The sequence below is a fragment of the Delphinapterus leucas genome, chromosome X, assembly GCF_059928025.1.
Source record: "Delphinapterus leucas isolate spDelLeu-1000000601 "Yukka" chromosome X, BTC_Dleu_Yukka2, whole genome shotgun sequence".
Taxonomy (NCBI): Eukaryota; Metazoa; Chordata; class Mammalia; order Artiodactyla; family Monodontidae; genus Delphinapterus; species Delphinapterus leucas.
Window position 1 is genome coordinate 29,746,438 of NC_143150.1, and position 20,237 is coordinate 29,766,674.

Consider the following 20,237-nt stretch of genomic DNA (forward strand, 5'->3'; position numbering starts at 1 on the left):
ACATTGTAGCTCTCCACCAATTTAGATAAACCCCCTTTAATTTGCTTGGAATTGTAAAGAAAAAAGAAGTGTGTGTGTGTGTGCACGCGCGCGTGCACGCGCACTTATACATACATACATAGACACATTTATTTATTTACTTATTTAGTTACAACGTACTTATTGTTCATACGGCCGCTCAGTGACATGTGTCCTGTGGCCTGTCGTCCTTCCCTTCAACTATTTCAACTCAAAGCTGAAAAAAGTACAAGGTCTCGGGCTTCCCTGGTGGCGCAGTGGTTGAGGGTCCGCCTGTCGATGCAGGGGACACGAGTTCGTGCCCCGGTCTGGGAGGATCCCATGTGCTGCGGAGCGGCTAGGCCCGTGAGCCATGGCAGCTGAGCCTGCGCGTCCGGAGCGCCTCTCACTGGCCGCAGCAGTGAGAGGCCCGCGTACCGCCAAAAAAAAAAAAAAAAAAGTACAAGGTCTCCAGTAGGGCTTAGATTTGAGCAGCCTCAGTCGGAACCCAAAGGATGAGGCGACCTAGTTGCCCCACCGGCTTCTTTATACGGATACACACATCCCGTCCCATTGGCAGGACCGCCTACGTCCGGGGAAGGAATTTGCCGACGTACTCGGAACTGTTTCCAAGGTTTTCTCGGGCTCGGGTGGTGTCGCGGCTGCTGGTCCTGGGAGCCAAGGCAACGGATATCTTCCCAGCTCGCGAGAGCGCCCCCTTCTCCCACGGCTTCGGGGACCCAGCAACAGCTATGGCTCCGGTGTCTGGCTCCCGCAGCCCGGAGTGGGAGGCCTCGGGCTCCGGGGGGAAGAAGCGTCGCAGTTCTTCGAAGAGCCCTAAGCCCAGCAAATCCTCTCGCTCCCCGCGGGGCCGCCGCTCTCGCTCGCACTCTTGCTCTCGGTCCGGGGACCGGAATGGCCTTAGCCATCAACTGAGTGGCCCCAACCAAGGCTCCCGAAACCAGTCCTACCGCTCCCGCTCGCGGTCACGCTCTCGAGAGCGGCCCTCCGCGCCGCGGGGCGCCCCTTTCGCTTCTGCCTCCTCGTCCGCCTATTATGGCGGCTACTCACGCCCCTACGGGAGCGACAAGCCATGGCCTAGCCTCCTGGACAAGGAGAGGGAAGAGAGCCTGCGGCAGAAGTGAGTGAGACGAACGTACCTTATCTTTCGTGAGCCCACTAGCCTTTAGTGTCCGATTTATCGTTCATCTTGCTCCCGACTATACCCATTTCGCTCTCTCTCCCTGACTTGCGCCCATTTTCATCCCTTCCTTCAGTCCACCCACGATAACAGCTTATTCGCCTTTTCTACCCTAGGTTTTCACTCATCCCCGGGCCCCTTCATCTAGTGCGCTGGCCTCCCGCAACCCCCTCCTGCCTCCTGGCTTGTAGCGGACATGGCCAAGAGCCTCAGACGTCCCGGAATTATAGCATTTACTTGGTGTGTCGTTATCATTCGTGAGCATGTTTTATTCCCCACTAGACTGAGCTCATGGAAAGTAGGAGCCCGGTTTTATTGATCACAAAATTCACAGTGCCTACCAGTTTGTAGGCGCGCAACTTTTGCTTGTTGAATGATCAAACAGGTTTGAGATGATAGGGTAAGTGAGTGGAATTGTTTTGTAGCGATTTGGGGAGGGTTGAGATTAAGGCTTAAATTGGAGGGGAGGAAAACCTCTGAAACAAGATGTTTGAATAAATGTAGAAAAAGTGATCTGCTAAACTGTAGATTGGACTACACTAAGAAAGATCTTGTTAAGTGGTCTCAATCTTGACCATGAGAAATTAGGTCAGGGTGAGATCAGATCTCCTCTAATGAGACTGAGTATTGGAGTGGAAAATGAATAGTTTAAGAAGGAGAAAGGAAAAGGGTTATAATTATTGCTTTGTAAGTTTAAAAAATTTTTTTTACTTTTTAAAAATTGAATTATAGTTGATGTACAGTGTTTTAAGTTACAGGTGTACAATATAGTGATTCACAATTTTTAAAGGTTATACTTCATATATAGTTATTATATGCTTTGTAAGTCTTAATATCTAAGACTTATTGGTTGTTAAATTGTGTATCAGTTACTGTACTGAGTGCTTTACCACACTGTATGTGTTTTTTAAAAACCAAGAAATTAAAAAGTATAACAGGCATTTAGGAGCAGGTTAAGGTTCCAACAGGTGAGAGATGTCTTCATGAATCTTTTTCTTCCAGCAGTGGGAGGTAGTAAAATGTAGTGATGAAGAGGACAGGCTCCAGAATCAGACTGCCTAAGTTTGAAGCCATCCTTTGCTGCTTAATAGTTGTGTGACCTTGGGCAAGTCACTTAACCTCTCTGAGTTTCATTTCTTCACCATTTAAAAGGGGATAAAATAGCACGAAAGCTTTTTAAGAGTTGTAATGACTTAGTGCCTGGAACATAATAAATACTCCTTAAGTGTTAGCTGTTAGTGTTCTGGGCATGGGAGCAGAAACAGTACAAACAGTCCTGAGTTAGGTTGGAGACCTACTTTTCCAAATTAGAATTTCCAGAAAGTTACCCCCAGGCTATGTCGATCAAAAAGCATCCAGTTTTCTTATTAGACATTCTTCACCAAAAGATGTCAGAATTCCTTGGATGAAATTTGCATTTGTACATTTAGAAGATAAATAATTTATCTTAAGAGTACAGATGAAGTCAGGTGGTGGGAGGGATAAGAACTTGACTGCTTGCTTTTTTCAGCCTGTTAGGCATTCTTTGTCCTATATGTATATATTCAAAATTTGGCTATAAGTATGTCCCTTATTAGATTTTTTTTAATCTTTATTGGAGTATAATTGCTTTACAATGGTGTGTTAGTTTCTGCTTTATAACAAAGTGAATCAGCTATACGTATACATATATCCCCATATCTCCTCCCTCTTGCGTCTCCCTCCCACCCTCCCTATCCCACCCACCCATCCCATCCCTCTAGGTGGTCACAAAGCACCCAGCTGATCTCCCTGTGCTATGCGGCTGCTTCTCACTAGCTAATTGTTTTACATTTGGAAGTGTGTATATGTCCATGCCACTCTCTCACTTCGTCCCAGCTTACCCTTCCCCGTCCCCGTGTCCTCAAGTCCATTCTCCAGTAGGTCTGCTTCTTTATTCCCGTCCTGCCCTTAGGTTCTTCATGACCATTCTTTTTTTTTTTTTTAGATTCCATATATATGTGTTAGCATAGGGTATTTGTTTTTCTCTTTCTGACTTACTTCACTCTGTATGACAGACTCCAGGTCCATGTTACTTCAAGTGGGAAACCTGAGTCTGACTCTGCCTGATTACACCTTTTACCCTGAATAAAGAAGGAAAATAATTTATTTTTAAAAAATCAAACCAATTATATTTATTTTGTAAGGTTTTTTTTTAAACAAGTAGCATCACAGCAGCTAAACTTTGAGGAATTAAGCCTTAGTTGTTTTGTGTTTTGTGTGTGTGTTTATGAGTAATATCAAAAATTAAGAGAAGAAATCACAAACATAAGACAAAACAAAAAATTTTGTGTCTTCCAAGAGTAGATAGAGGATTTACTCCTTTTTGAAAAAGGAATTAAAGGGAAATCAGAGAAAACAAGTGCTGTATCTAATTGAGTACAGTTTTTGTCAAATAAAACTTTTCTTTCACTTTCAGAGCTCCTTTTATTTTCTACTTCTAATGCTTTGTTGTTATTTTCTTCATTAATTCCTGAGTTTCTGAAAACAGAAGTTTTGACCTTATCAAAAGTAGAGAATTCTCTTTACTTTCATAAGGATACATAAACAAATGAAGTTATTTCCAAATGTAAGACTGTCTCTGTCACATATTGCAGAAGGTGAAAGGAGCAATTAGGAGCTATGTCATGCATGCGGTGGAAGGGACACACTCGACAGCCTCCCAGGCTGAATTTCTGGCCTGGCCTGTCAGGCTGTCTGTAGTCTGTACCATTTGATAGTACTGTCAGAACATCAGATCCTAAGTGTTGAGTTTACATTTAAACCAAGTTTTTATTAGTTTAAAGTTTAAACTGTAAAGGGAAAATGGAACTTAACTGGACTCCTTTGACTTTTATTATATATTTAGGAAACAGTTTAGCCATGGTGTTATAATTTACCTGCTTATCTCTTCTAGGAGATTAAGTGAGAGAGAGAGGATTGGAGAATTGGGAGCTCCTGAAGTATGGGGACTTTCTCCAAAGAATCCAGAACCAGAGTAAGTGATTTAAAAATATATTTTTTAAATGCAACATTTGTTTAAATCCAGAGTCTATTGTCAAATTTTTTGTTAAGAACTTTAACTACAGCTCTTTTTTTCCTCTTTCTTGTGATTTATGCTATTCTACTCCTTAAGTTTTAAAAAAATTGAACATACCTAAGGATTAAAACATGCTCCTAGTGGATTTTAGCATGCTAATTGTTCTCTTTAAGCTGTAATTCATGAGGTGCTAATTTCCTATTCATAGAAGGGTTCAGTGTTGAAACAAATACATTTATCTTATTTTGAATTATTTTTTCTCAATCCCGTAACTGATTGCATGTCATACATTAGCATTACAAAGCATTTTTTAAATGAATATACTGATATGGGTTTGTTTAGTTTCCTGCATACAGTATTGTTGAAGGCCTAATGCTTTTTCTTTTTGCCTATTTTTTTTTCTCTTTGGTGTTGTTCATAAGCTGCTTCTTCCCTCTCCTTTATTTCTGTGTTTTCTTTAGATTGAGTTGAGACAATGTGCTTGACAGGTAAACCTGTTATTTGTAACAGGGTGATAAAGCATTATTATCTGAAAGTTCTTTTTTCTTCTTAAAAAATTATTTTTCCCACCACCTGTTATTTTTTTTATTGAGGTATAATTGACATACAGTATTAGTTTCAGACATACAACATAATGATTTGATATTTGTATATATTGCAAAACAATCACCACAATAAGTCTAGTTAACATCCATTACCATACATAGTTATAAAATTTTTTTTCTTGTGATGAGAACTTCTAAGATTTACTTTCTTAGCAACTTGCAAATATGCAATACAGTATTATTATTATTTTATTTTAATTTTTGGCTGAGTTGGGTCTTTTTTGCTGTGCATGGGCTTTCTCTAGTTGCAGCGAGCGGGGGCTACTCTTTGTTGCGCTGCGCGGGCTTCTCACTGCGGTGGCTTCTCTTGTTGCAGAGCACAGGCTCTAGGCGTGCGGGCTTCAGTAGTTGCGGCTCGCGGGTTCTAGAGCGCAGGCTTAGTAGTTGTGGCGCATGGGCTTAGTTGCTCCGCGGCACGTGCTTCCCGGACCAGGCTCGAACCCGTGTCCTCTGCATTGGCAGACGGATTCTTGACCACTGCACCACCAGGGAAGCCCCAGTATTATTAACTGTAGTTGCCATGCTATACATTACATCCCCAGGACTTATTTATTTTATAACTAGAAGTTTGTACTTTTTTATACCCTTCACACATTTTACCCATGCCCCACCCACTGGCAACCATCATTCTGTTCTCTGTATCTGTGAGCTTGCTGGTTTTTTGTTTTTTGTTTTTTAGAGTTCACATATAAGTGAGATTATATGATATTTGTCTTTCTCTGTCTGACTTATTTCATTTAGCAAATGCCCTCACAGTCCATCCATGTTGTCTAAAATGGCAAGATTCTTTCCTTTTTAAGGATGAATAATATTCTACTGTGGTGTGTGTGTGTGTGTGTGTGTGTGTGTGTATATTTCTCACAGTTCTTTTTTATCCATTCACCTGTTCATGGATATTTGGTTGTTTCTATATATTAGCTATTGTAAATAATGCTGCAATGAGCATGAGAATGCAGATATCTCTTTGAGATGCTGATTTCATTTCCTTCAGATATATATCCAGAAGTGGGATTGTTGGATTATATGGTAGTTCAATTTTTAATTTTTTGAAGAACATCCATACTGGATTCTATAATGGCTGTACCAATTTATAGTCCCACTAACAGGGTACAAGTGTTCCCTCTTCTCCACATCCTCACCAACACTTGTTATCTCCTGTCTCTTTGATAATATTCATCCTAACGGGTGTGAAGTGATATTTCATTTTGGTTTTGATTTGCATTTCCCTGATCACTAGTGATGATGAGCATCTTTTTATGTACCTATTGGCCATCTGTGTGTCTTCTTTGGAAAAATGTCTATTCAGATCCTCTGCCTATTTTTAAATCACATTGTTTGTTTGTTTGCTATTGAGTTGTATGAATTCTTTATATATTTTGGATATTAACCCCTCATCAGATATGATTTGCAAATATTTTCTCCCATTCAGTAGGTTCCTTTTCATTTTGTTGATGGTTTCCTTTGCTGTGCAGAAGCTTTTTAGTTTGATATAGTCACACTTACTGATTTTTGCTTTTGTTACCGTTGCTTTTGGTGTCAAATCCAAAAAATCATTGCCAAGACCTATGTCAGGGAGCTTACCACCTATGTTTTCTTCTAGGAGTTTTATGGTTTCAGGTTTTACATTCAAGTCTTTAATCCATTTTGAGTTAATTTTTGTGTAATGGTGTAAGATAGTGGTCCATTTCATTCTTTTGCATGTAGCTCTCCAGTTTTCCCAGCACCATTTATTGAACTGACTGTCCTTTCCTCATTGTATATTATTGGCTCCTTTATCATAAATTAATTGACCATATATACATGGATTTATTTCTGGGCTGTCTGTTTTGTTCCATTGATCTATATGTCTGTGTTTATGGCAGTACCATACTGTTCTGATTACTGTAGCCTTGTAGTATAGTTTGAAATCAGGGAGCATGATGCCTCGAGCTTTGTTCTTCTTGCTCGAGATTGCTTTGGCTATTCAGGGTCTTTTGTGGTTTCATGCAGATTTTAGGACTGTTTGTTCTATTTCTGTGAAAAAATACCATTGGAATTTTGGTAGGGATTTCATTGAATCTGTAGATTGCTTTGGGTAGTATGGATATTTTAACAATATTAATTCTTCCAATCTGTGAGCATAGAAAATCCATTTCTTTGTGTCTTCTTCAATTTATTTCATCAATGTCTTATAGTTTTCAGTGTACAAGTCTTCCACCTCCTTGGTTAAATTTATTTCTAGGTATTTTATTCTTTTTGATGGAATTGTATTCTTAGTTTCATTTTCTGATAATTCGTTATTAGTGTATAGAAATGCAACGAATTTCTGTGTATTGATTTTGTATCCTGCAACTTTACTGAATTCATTTATTGGTGCTGACAGTCTTTTGGTGGAGTCTTTGGGATTTTCTATATATAATATCATGTCATCTGCAAATAAGGACAGTTTTACTTCTTCCTTTCCAATTTGGGTGCCTTTTATTTCTTGTTCTTGCCTAATTGCTCTGGCTAGGACTTCCAATACTATGTTGAATAAAAGTGGTGAGAGTGGCTATCCTTGTCTTGTTTAGCTTTTCACCATTGAGTATGATGTTAACTGTGGGCTTGTCATATATTGTTTTTATTATGTTGAGATACTGAAACTTGTTCTAACAGGTGCCTTTAAAATACTCAAAGAGGGCTTCCTGGTGGCGTAGTGGTTAAGAATCTCCCTGCCAATACAGGGGACATGGGCTTGAGCCCTGGACCGAGAAGATCCCATGTGCCGCAGGGCAACTAAGCCCGTGTGCCACAACTACTGAGCCTGCACTCTAGAGCCCATGAGCCACAACTACTGAAGCCTGCGTGCCTAGAGCCTGTGCTCTGCAACAAGGGGAGCCATCGCAATGAGAAGCCCGCGCACCATAACAGAGAGTAGGCCCTGCTCGCCGCAACTAGAGAAAGCCCACGCGCAGCAATGAAGACCCAACGCAGCCAAAAATAAAAATAAATAAATAAATTTATTTATTTTAAAAGAATACTCAAAGAATTAGAGTTGAAAGGAATCCTAAAAATAATTTTCTAGGCAATTTCTAAATTATTCCATATGTGATCTTCAGAGGAAAAGACTGTGATATGGAAATTCCCTTTTTAAGCTATTGTAGAATGTTAATAACACTCATTTTCAGAATTCTCTTACAACAGGATGAAATCTCTGTAGCTGTAGTGTGTTAGATTCTTGCTCTGGGGAGACAGAACAGTTGCTGCTCTACCGTATGTCTGTTCCACAAGTAGAATGAAATTATGAAGTCTTCCCTCAGCCTTCTTATCTCCAGTTTCTCTCCTCTTTCCTTATGGTTCCTGTTTCCCTGCATTTGCCTTGTGGTTTCTTCGAAAATATAAATCCTTCATGCTGCTTTCAGTGTGAATAGCATTTTGTTAACTCGAAAGCTTTATGCAAATGTAAATGATTATTCTACTATTATGAAGGTGGTTGGCCGATAAGCTGTACTGTTACAAAAGCAGTCCGGTGCTGGCTTTGAATGGTTCTTGGACAATCAATTTGTTACTGAAAATTTTTAAGTATGTATTTTTATACTCCGTGGTCCATATTTTATCACTTTCCTGATTCTTACTACAGTTTTCTTTAAATTCAGCTCTGATGAACATACACCAGTAGAGGACGAAGAGCCAAAGAAAAGTACCACTTCAGCTTCTACTTCAGAAGGTATTTTTTAAATATAGGACTTTTTTATTGAGAAGTTTAAAAAATACGTTTATAAATAGTTGAACATTAGACTTTACTCAAATCGCCTGTCATCAATTCCTTTTCAGTATTTTTAATACAATAAAATTGATGCTCAGAAATACTTCTTTAGAAGTTAGTTTTTTATTTGTATTTTATGTAGAAGAAAAGAAGAAGAAGAAGTCTAGTCATTCAAAAGAAAGGTCCAAGAAAAAGAGGAAGAAAAAATCATCTAAAAGAAAACACAAGAAGTATTCTGATGATAGTGACAGTGACTCTGATTCTGAAACAGACTCCAGTGGTAAGAAAGCCAACATCCTTCTGTGAGCCTTGCTTCAAAACTAGTTGTACTTCTTGAAAGCTTATTTTAGAAGAAGGTTCTTAAAAACAATAATAGCCAAGAGTTTTGAACACTCACTGACTTGGTGTTGGGCACCCTGCTAAGTGCTTGATACGCATTATTGCTATTTAATCCACACAGTCACTGTAGGACACATCTTAGAGATGGAGACATGGAGGCCCAGAGCAGGTTATAAGTACCGCCCCAAGGCCACACAGTTGGGATTCAAACCTAAGCCGTGTGACTCCAGATTGGTTGTGTGTAGCTGTACGAGGCATGTGGCACCGAACCATGTTGGGGTTAGTCTGTGAGACGTGTGGTGCTAAACCAAGCCACAGGGGGCTGCCTCAGCCCAGTGGAGCAGCTCTTTTGTGAGATTCTCACACTTAGTGGGCACCTTTGTGCAATTTTCAAAAAGGTACACCATAGGGGACTCCCTCTGGCCAGCAGCTGATTTATGTATCACACTTCCTGTGGGGCGGCACATCACAAAAAAGTCACCTTTTTGTGCCCTCTCCTGGCTGATGACTGACAGAGGGTGCCTCCTCTGGGGACACGTTACACTAAGGCACCCCTTCCTCTGGTGTCACCTGGGTTTCCTGGCCCTCACTGTCACCTTTCTTCCTCACTGCTGGAAGGCTGAGCTTTCTTGAAGCGCAGATCTGAGCATGGCGGTCCCTACTTAAAATCCTTCCGCAGTTCTCCATGGCCTTCAGGGTAAAGTCAGATCCCAATTGATCTCTCAAATCACACGTACCCTGTGGCTCTCCTGCAGCGTCCTCTTTGGCCTAAGAATGACTTTCCATCTCCTTGATACTGCACGTCCTTTCTCTTGACTCTGTCGCTTAATACAGAGAGTCCGTCTGCCTACAATGTTGGTGTCTCCCTGCACGCGGCTTGGCTTACTCATTGCTATGATGGGCATGCATTACTTTTGTAATGAAACTGATTTTAAAAAGAACTAGCTTAAGAGTCACCTTTTCCTGGTCAACCGTTCCTCAACCACTATCCCCAAATCAGCCTGATTTTGAGACTCCTCTGTATGCCCAGAGCACCCCATGCTTCCCTCTCACTCAGATTCGCCTCTTTCCCTATGTCTTCTCCACTAGAATGAGCTCCTGGAAAGCAAACCTCCAAACACACACATCATGAAAATATTCAAACATTGAGAAAACTAAAGGGAGTAGTATAATTAATGCCATGTACAGTACTTGTCACTCAGGTTTAACATTTGTTAGCATTTTGACGTATTTGCTTCAAATAGGGATTTTTTTGTTGAGATAGTCAAGGCAAATTACAAATATCACACTGCCACCCTAAATATTTCTCTACACCTCTAAACAATAAGGACATTTTTGTATCTAACCACAATACTATTATCTCATGCAATAAGGTTAATAATAATACCCTATATAACCAAATGCAACTTTAATTTCTATGTCCCCTGTGCCTAGCACATTTCCTAACAAGTAGAAATAAATGTTTGAATGAATTTGAATGAATTAATTTCTCTGTAACAACAAATGGAAGAGTAATAAGATATTTATCTACTCAAGAGTATTGGGGTTTTAGAGTTAAAAAATTTTTTAATTATAATGTGCTTTAATTTGCAGATGAAGATACAAAAAGGAGAGCAAAGAAAGCCAAGAAAAAGGAAAAGAAGAAGAAACGCAGATCGTCTGTTTTTTTCTTTATTTTTATTATGGAAAAGTTCAAAAATATAGAAAATTATATAAAATAGTGTAATGGACCTCCATGTAACCATCACCCAGCTTGAACAATTATCAACTCATTGGCAGTCTCTGCTGCCTACACCCCCATTATTTGAAACCAATACCAGATATCATTTCATCCATAAAGCTGCGAGTTTCTCTAAAAGATAGGCATTCTTTTAAAGAAAAAAAGTACAATACTGTTAATCCGCCTAAAATGTTTAACAGTAATTGTTCATTCAATTCTCAGTAGTTTTTGGTATAGTTTATTCAAATTAGGATCCAGACAATGTACATAAATTGTGATTGGTTGATATGTCTCTTACATCTCTTGAAATAGATAGCTTCCCCTTCCCTTTTTGTTCCTGCAGTTTTTTTGTAGCAGAAACAAAATCATTTGTCCTGGAGGGTTTCCTGCGGTATGGATTTTGCTGGTTGTATTCTTACAGTGTTCTTTTAACATGTTTTCTGTCCTTTGTATTTCCTGTAGATTGACAGTTAGGTCTAGACACTTGATAAGGTTCAGATTTGAGTTTCTGGCAGGAATACTTCATAGGCGGTGCTGTGTACTTGCAGCAGGAGGCAGATAATGTCTGGTTGTCTCTTTTTGTCATATTAACTGGCATCACTGGTCATTGTCTAGGTCCCTTATATCATTGCCAAATGGTGATGGTCTACTTCTGGCTTTCTTTCTTCATGTATTAGGTAGAATAATGCTATATGAGAAACCTACCCTCATTAACTATTTGGTTACTCTGAAGTATAGTTGGTATAGTAAGGGCAGAATAATTGCTTACTTTTTTTGTTTTATGAGTTTTCAAATAAATGAGTTGGGGTTTTTTAGTATCATTATGAACCCAAGAATTCAAACATTTGATGTATTTTAATCCATTACACTGAAAATTGTTGATGTTCAAATTGGTAAGAGCTGTTTTTTATTTTTTTTTAATTTTTTAAATAAATTTATTTATTTTATTTATTTATTTTTGGCTGCATTGGGTCTTCGTTGCTGTGCATGGACTTTCTCTAGTTGCAGTGAGCGGAGGCTACTCTTTGTTGCCGTGCGCGGGCTGCTCATTGTGGTGGCTTCTCTTGTTGCGGAGCACGGTCTCTAGGCGCATGGGCTTCAGTAGCTGTGGCACGCGGGCTTAAGTAGTTGTGGTTCACGGGCTCCAGAGCGCAGGCTCACTAGATGTGGCACATGGGCTTAGTTGCTCCATGGCATGTGGGATCTTCCCAGACCAGGGCTCGAACCCATGTCCCCTGCATTGGCAGGCGGGTTCTTAACCACTGCGCCACCAGGGAAACCCAAGAGCTATTTTTTAAACTGCTTTATTTCTGCTATCTTTCTACAACATGAGAACTGTATTTTATTGTTCCCTTAGGGATCTTCTTTTTTTTTTTTAATAAATTTATTTATTTTTGGCTGCATTGGGTCTTTGTTGCTGCGCGCAGGCTTTCTCTAGTTTTGGTGAGCAGGGGCTACTCTTCGTTGCAGTGCCCGCGGGCTTATTGCGGTGGCTTCTCTCGTTGCGGCTCACAGGCTCTAGAGCACAGGCTCAGTAGTTTTGGCGCATGGGCGCTAGAGTGCAGGCTCAGTAGTTGTGGCGCACGGGCTTACTTGCCCTGTGGCATGTGGGATCTTCCTGGACCAGGGCTCAAACCTGTGTCCCCTGCATTGGCAGGCAGATTCTTAACCACTGTGCCACCAGGGAAGCCTCGGGATCTTTTTTTTATAGTGAAACATGATTTGGTTAAATAAGTTAGATTTTTTAAATTAAAGTTCTTCTCTAATAAGTTTGAATTAGCTGAGCATCAAGATCATTTCAGTCAGTCCTTCATTGCCTTGAAAAAAATAAGATGCCCTTTAGCATGGGAATATTAAATCAATTTATATCAAATTATAATCATTACAGGAAGAAATATAAGAAAAAGAAGTCTAAGAAGAGCAGAAAAGATTCCAGTGATTCAAGTTCTAAAGAGTCCCAAGAAGAGTTTCTGGAGAATCCCTGGAAGGACCGATCAAGTAGGTTCTTCTGATAGACTTCGACTCAGAACAGGTAAAACATTAAATTAACTGATTAGTCAAAATGTGAATATGTTTCTGAACATCTTTTGTGCAGAGCCTGAAGAACCCTCAGATTTGATTGGCCCAGAGGCTCCCAAAACACTTGCCTCTCAAGATGATAAACCTTTGAAGTAAGTAAGAGTGTGTTTATAATCTCTAAAGTAACTTCCCAAAAGTTTGGTCCTAACGTCCTCTTCCAAGCTTATCTTCCTCTACTCCCTTATTTAGACGCCAGGTTCCAACTGAGCTGAACTAAAACTTCCCTGTATTCACTGTGCACTTTCACCTTATTTCTTCCCCCAATGTGCCTTCCCTTCTTGCCCCAGTCCTGATTTCTTTACTACCCCCAATTTCTTCCTGTTAAAATGCTTAACATTCTTCAAAGCCCTTTTCAAAAGGAGGGGGCATATGCTGATTCCCGATATCGTCCCTCCACAGGTAGGTGTGATTCCTACCCCTCTTTATTTTTTATTTCTTTATTTTTTACTTTGTTTTATTTATTTGTTTGTTTGTTTTGGCTGCATTGGGTCTTCGTTGCTGCACGCAGGCTTTCTCTAGTTGCAGCGAGCGGGGGCCACTCTTCATTGCTGTGCACGGGCTTCTCATTGCGGTGGTTTCCCTTGTTGCAGAGTACGGGCTCTAGGTGCACTGGCTTCAGTAGTTATGGCACGCGGGCTCAGTAGTTGTGGCTCGTGGGCTCTAGAGCATAGGCTCAGTAGTTGTGGCGCATGGGCTTAGTTGCTCCACGGCATGTGGGATCTTCCCGGACCAGGGATCGAACCCATGTCCCCTGCATTGGCAGGTGGATTCTTAACCACTGCACCACCAGGGAAGTCCTCCTATCCCTCTTTAATCCTTTAGTCCTCATAGCGTTTTCTTTCTTTTGTGCAATGTGTTACATATTCTACGTTGTATTAGTGTTATATCCTTATTAATATGTAAGTGCCATAAGAACAGAGATTATTTTTATATTACAAGCTTTGAGTTTAATAGCTATTCAAGAAGAATTCAGTGAATTGAATGAAGCGATGGTAGTTTTCAAAGTCCCCTTGAATGAAAGTTATTTGAGAACCGTTACTGTATAGCATTATTATTGGTTATAAGTCTAATAAATATGTTAATTTGAGATATATTATTTCTTTACTTGTTTTTTAAAGGGAAAAAGGTAAAAGGAGTTCACTGGAGGCAGAAGCAATAAAGGCAATACCTGTGGGGAAAATTGATCCATAATTGCAAACCATGAATATATGCTCACTAACATCAGTTCTTTTATTCTTCCAAAGTATCTCTGCATTTCTGGGTTAGTGATATAGATCACAGTGCAGTGTTCCCTAGTTAAGTTGAAGTAATTTACATTGGGCTTCCCAGCATGCTGCCCAGCAACTGTTATTCCTACTGTTCTCTGAGAGAAATGGTTTTTTGTGCTCTCTTTAGATGATGAACTTTTTATAATGAACCTTTTCTGAATTCTATATTACTTTGTAGCTATGGCCATGCTCTGTTACCTGGTGAAGGTGCAGCTATGGCTGAATATGTAAAAGCTGGAAAACGTATCCCACGAAGAGGTGAAATTGGCTTGACAAGTGAAGAAATTGCATCATTTGAATGCTCGGGTTACGTAATGAGTGGTAGCAGGTATGTTCTTGGCACTGAGGTCAGTTTCCTTTCTCACTACCAAAATTATATTTTGGTGACATTTTCATTAAGTGACCATTCCTAATGAAAAGTAAAGTATAAATATTGGCTTAATATTGGTTTTGTTAGTATAAATGTAGTTGTCTAAAATTCCAAGTAGGTATGCAACTCGGCTGTGTCTCCAACTTCAAAGAATCAGTCTTTTCAGTGTCCTAATCCATATTTTGGTACAGATAGTTTATTCTCCGGAGGATGTAGTTAAATTCAGCTATTTATCACTGCCCCACGAGGAATGAGGCATTCTGGTAGTTAGGAAAGCATTTATATAGGACAGTGTTTCCTGTTTTCTGAGTTTGCCTCTAGTTCTCTGTGGAGTCAGAGAACTTGGACTCTCTAGTTCTCTGGACTCTGAGAATGAAGAGCAGAAAAGGATTATGTCAGAGATCAGTTTTAGCATGAGAAAAGGAATACAAAATTGGGAAGAGAAAGCAAAGTCCCAGGAAGAACAAGGAGAGTGAACTAATAGGGTATCAGTACCAAGATCAAACTGAATTTTGGATTTTTTAAAACTTCATAAACTTTTAAAAGTGGGTAAACATTTTTAAGTGAAATTGGAGGCAAATATTTGTGGAACCCCTGAAGCATCTCCAGAATCTTGGAATTCTGAGGACTGATATTTGAAAACATTATATCTAAGGACCAGTAAGACAAGAAAAAGAAATTAGAGGCATAAGAATTAGAACAGAGGATATAACACTGTCATTTTTTGTGAATGGTATGATTTTTTACATAGAAAATCCTAAAGACTCTTCAGATGAATTACAGATAATAGGAAGGTTTAACAAATAGTTGGATATAATGTTAACACCCAAAAATCAATTGCATTTCTATGTACCAGCAACAAAGAACTAGAAAATGTAGTTAAATAAAAAGAAAACATTTATAATAGTATCAGAGAATATGAAGGACTTAGGAATAAATCTTCACAAAAGATGTCCAAGACCTTTACAGGGAAAGCTATAAGACATTATTAAGAGACATTAAAGAAGACCTAAATAAATGGAGAGGTATCATGTTCATGAATAGGAAGGCAATATTGTAAAGTTGTCAGTTATTCCAAAATTAATCTGTAGATTCAGTGCAGTTCCAATCAAAATCACAACTGAGATTTTCATGAAACGTAATAAGATGGTTCTAAAATTTATATGTTAGACTAGCGGGCCAAGAATAGCCATCTTACTTCTCTGAAGAAGAGCAGGAAGGTGATTTACCCTACCATATATGAGGGCTTATTATGAAGCTTGCAGCACTTTGGAAAGAGTGGCATAACAAATGAACTGTTCAACGGAATAAAATACAGAGCCCAGGGGCAGAGCCATACATGTATGGAATTTCGTTATATGAAAGAGCTGGTATGTCAGATCAGTGGGGAAAGAATGAACTAGGCAATAAATGGAGCAGGAAGAAAATGGTTATCTGTATGGAAAAAGCTGAAAGTAGAACCCCGTATCACCATATTTAAAAATCATTGCAGCTAGATCAGGAGTTAAACATCAAAAACAACTTTAATACTCTTAGTATAAAATATGAGGAGATTTCTATTAGATCTTGGGGTGGGGAAGCATTTCTTAAAGAAGACCAAAAAAATGCACTAACTATAAAATAATATATTGATAAATTTGCCTGAGTTAAAAATAAGAACTTTTGTTCATCAAAAGACATCTTAAAATAAGTAAAAAGACAAGTTCCAAGCTGGGATAAGATCTTGTAATACACACAACTGATAGTTAGTATTGAGAGTATTTAAAGAATATCTATAAACAATCCAAAAGAAAGTGAGAAAACGACACAAACAGGCATTTGTCAGAAGGAAAAAATATATGGCCTACACATACAAAAAAGATGTTTGTTATCATTGGAAATGGAAATCAACATATGGAAATACCATTTTACAGCCATTTGATAGAGAAAAGTTCAAAGTTCTAACAATCCCAAGCATTTGAGAGGATGTGGATCCACAGGCTCTCTTAAGTGTTGCCAGTGGTGGTATAAATCGGTACAACCATTTTGGAAAGCATTCTGACATTATCTTGGAAAGTTGAGCATTCACATATTTTATGATCCAGCAACTCCATACCTACATATCCAAGAGAATCTTTCCCATGTACTAAGAGATGTGTACATTGATGTTTATTACAGCATCATTCACATGGCACTTTCCGTTCCAGATAAACTACTCACTATACCCTGAGCAACCTAAATACATTGTCATCTCCTTGACTTACCACCTGCCACTCCCCCACCTTCACACTAACCTGAAATGATTCTCCCCTCTTTTCCTTACTCAGTTGGCTCTGTTTTTCTAGGTATAGTTCAAGCTTCATCTTGAATTGATTGTGCAGGATTGGGTACATATACATAAAAGAGGCAGGTTTTCATGAAGTTTTCCTTCTAAATAGGCAGATCTTTTGAAGATGATGTAAAAGTTTCCCTCTGCCTCGACCCCTATACTTTACTGATTTGGTCCTTGTGCTAAAATCCCTTCTTTCTTTTCTTTGAGCTGCAACTGAATTCTAAGGAAGTTAAATCCACCCACAAAACTCACCCAAAAATTCAGTTGTAAATTTAAACCTGGTTCTTTTGGTTGTATGATAAATTAGAACTTTGGAGAAGTTCCACCTGCTAGATGACAACTTAAATCTTATCTATCCTACTATCAAGTCTACATATCACTTAGGAAGTTTAATAATTTGCCTGTTCCTAGTTGTTTTACTGGAAATAACAGAACCAGACTTAGGCCCTTAGTATTTGAAATTAATAACATTCACCCTATTGACAGAACCGCAGAGATCATTATTTGAATACTAGAAATGAATCAAAGGACATGTCAGCAGATAAAATGAATGATCTTTTGAAAATCTAACCCATTACAGAAACAGATTCTATTTGTCGGCTTTTTAAATAGACTACTCTGTATTAAGAAAGGATTAGTGAGGAAGCACTATGAAAATAATTACTGAGAAATTAAGCCAAAAAATAAAATTATCTCCAGGCATCGCCGAATGGAGGCTGTGCGACTGCGAAAAGAGAACCAGATCTATAGTGCTGATGAGAAGAGAGCCCTTGCATCCTTTAACCAAGAAGAGAGACGAAAGAGAGAAAACAAGATTCTGGCCAGCTTTCGAGAGATGGTATACAGAAAAACTAAAGGGAAAGAGGACAAATAAGGATTTTCTGATTGTTCATCAGACATTTTAACAACAAAAAAGAAAGTTTGGGTTCCATATATACACACAAAAAGATTACCATGATCTGAAAAAGCTTTACAGTGCTACTGTGCCTTCTATTAATTCTTTCAGTCCTTCTATAAAAAGCTGCTTATTGATGTAACTTTAGCAAGCTCTTTGGGTTATTTTGGATTGACCAGAACAACCTTCTGGTTTAAAAATCCAAATTATGAATGAAACTCTACTGTGTTGGGGGAGGTGGCATTGAGAGAAGGTGCTGGTGAGGTGAGAAACTGCACTCTCACACCACGGGACAGTGCTCCCATTAGCTCTACATGGTGCCCACTCCCCAACCCGTACCAGCTGAACTTGGGAGAAATTATCATTCCTCTATGTTGAAGGTGTTATAGATGGACTTGATAGAAACACACAGGAGGCCACTTTTGTTAACAAAATGAAGGCACGGCTGAAAAAAGCAAATCTGGAATTTGAAGGTTGACTTGTATATTACAATATTATTGTCAGCTCTGGAAGTAATGTGTTTTGATTTTAGTCCCTACCTCCACCCCAAAACCAACAAACCAAAAAGCAAACTAACCCACAGACTTGTTGAATTCTTAATAGGCTAATTAAAAATGGTTATTTCAAATATAAAGTATTGGGAAGTCTCCTGTTGTGCCAGTGTAAGTACATTATTTCCATCTGAGCTGTGTTTAGATCATTATTCGAATACTAGAAATGGATGGGAGTCAACAATGATCAGGAGTTTAATAAGGAAAAATATAATGAGTCATTGTTTTCATTGTTTTAACTTGGTTGCTTCATAAGGATGAAGCTAAAATGATGTTAAACGTTTCTAAAGTCTGTCCTTTGTAATAAGCAGATTTCATTTTAAGCCTTGGTAAACTTTTCAGTTTATTTTTTACATCTGTCATTCAGTTTAATCTGTAACTTCATATAGAACCCGTCACTTTCTCACTTTTTTATGGCTACTGTTGGCTTTTAAGTTTGGGGGAAATGGAAAATTCTGGGACTGTGAGATCGTGATCTTTTTCCTTCCCTCCTTTTGTTAAACTTTAGTTGTTAGGACATACGAGCGAAGGGGGAGGGGATAGTAGAAGTTTTGGCTGTTTTTGTTAAGGTTGTTTTGAGCTGCATTATTATGTGCCTAGGATAAATTTAAATTATCTGAGTGATGGGGAATTTCTGACTTTGCTGTTATAAAATGCCCTCTCTCCTTATAATAGTTTAAAGTTTTTTTTTTAAAGTTTTTTCTTTTGAAGAGTACACTGCATTTATTTAACCCCATAAATTATAACATCTTAACACATGTAAAATTTTTGTAAAGTGCTTTGAAAGATATATATATTTTTTAACAAGTGGAAAATAATGTTCTTTAAAATACATCAAACTTTTAGTGGAAAATATTACCAGAAGCATGTAAGGATTTGTTCATCCTCTTCAAGAAATGGGATTTTTATGTAAAATATATATGTAGCACTGAATGCCAAAATGATGGGTATGTGTTATTGGAATTAAAAATGAGACTTGTTAATAAACCCATCGGGATGGTGTCTTAAGTCAAGAACGACCTTGAGAGGGGAGAGGGAGGGGCGTTGGGTAATCAGTGCTTCCGGAGGTGAACTTCCTTGCCTTGTGATAGGTTTGAGTTAGTGGTCAGGACAGCCATTCAGACTGACAGTCCCCCAAACTTCTGCGGCTTCAGTGACAGGGACAGGAACGTGGTTGACTTGAACATTCTTCAGGCAGCCAAAAAGATTTCCACGCAGGAAGCTTCAGGGTTTTCAAATTAGCTGGGACACCTCCAATGTGCAGATGCTCCTGCGTGCGGGCAGTGGGGATGGGGGGTGCCGTCCAGCGGTGGAACTATAGTCTGCGTCCAGTTTCAGGTGCAGGATGTGTTGTTTTATGGTGACTGTCACTGAGTGCCACTGTCCGTCACACAGAGATTGCTTTGGTGTGACCGATGTCAGGATCCCACCTGCCTCACTGCCCACAGAGGCCGTGACCTTTCCTGCCTCCATATAAACACATAAGAGCTCCCTGGGTTGACTTCCGATGTGAAATAGAATTCCAGTGAGACTTCTCGGGCGAATGCTGAAAACAAGCTTAAATTCTGGCCCCAAAAGCACGGAGTTAGCTAGGATGACATGACCTCCTTCTTGAGAAAAATAGATGCCTTTCTCCAAAGAGCCATCCAAGCAGGGAGACACCCCAAAGCTTGCAGAAGCGGTGTCCAGGGGTTTCAAATCCAGCTGAAAGTTCCTCAGGCATCCCACAAAGCTGTTTTGGGGGAGGGTCTTTGGCTTTCCTGATGGAGACGATCCCAGGTAAACTGGTGCTCTGAGGCTGACGGTGGATTTTCCGGGCAAACTTCCCTCCCGGGCCCTCAGACCATCCACAACCAAGCGCCCCCTTTCTCCATCTTCCCCAAATGCCACCATGTGCCACTTCCCGTCACTGCACTTTGCTTTTGAGCTTCAGTTTTTTCCCTCCTGCGCCCAGTGCAAAGACCAGACGTCCTTTCGAAAGATGAAGAGCCATAAAGGAGTTCTTAGTGGACGCGGGGAAGATGGCGGAAGAGTAAAACGCGGAGATCGCCTTCCTCCCCACGGATACACCAGAAATACATCTACACGTGGAACAACTCCTACAGAACACCTACTGAACGCTGGCAGAAGACCTCAGACC

The 20,237-nt window shown here is 39.5% G+C and overlaps 1 protein-coding gene across 1 annotated transcript; it reads left to right on the forward strand.

The window, feature by feature from the left end:
* Positions 1–600: 600 nt before the first annotated feature.
* Positions 601–19,108, forward strand: LOC111169054 (NF-kappa-B-activating protein). Its single transcript, XM_022562969.2, has 9 exons — positions 601–1,138; positions 4,113–4,193; positions 8,455–8,525; positions 8,707–8,844; positions 10,497–10,560; positions 12,512–12,621; positions 12,719–12,794; positions 14,149–14,298; positions 17,351–19,108. The coding sequence occupies exons 1-9, from the start codon at positions 750–752 to the stop codon at positions 17,523–17,525; spliced, it is 1,254 nt and encodes a 417-aa protein (XP_022418677.1). The 5' UTR covers positions 601–749; the 3' UTR covers positions 17,526–19,108.
* The last annotated feature ends 1,129 nt before the right edge of the window (positions 19,109–20,237 follow it).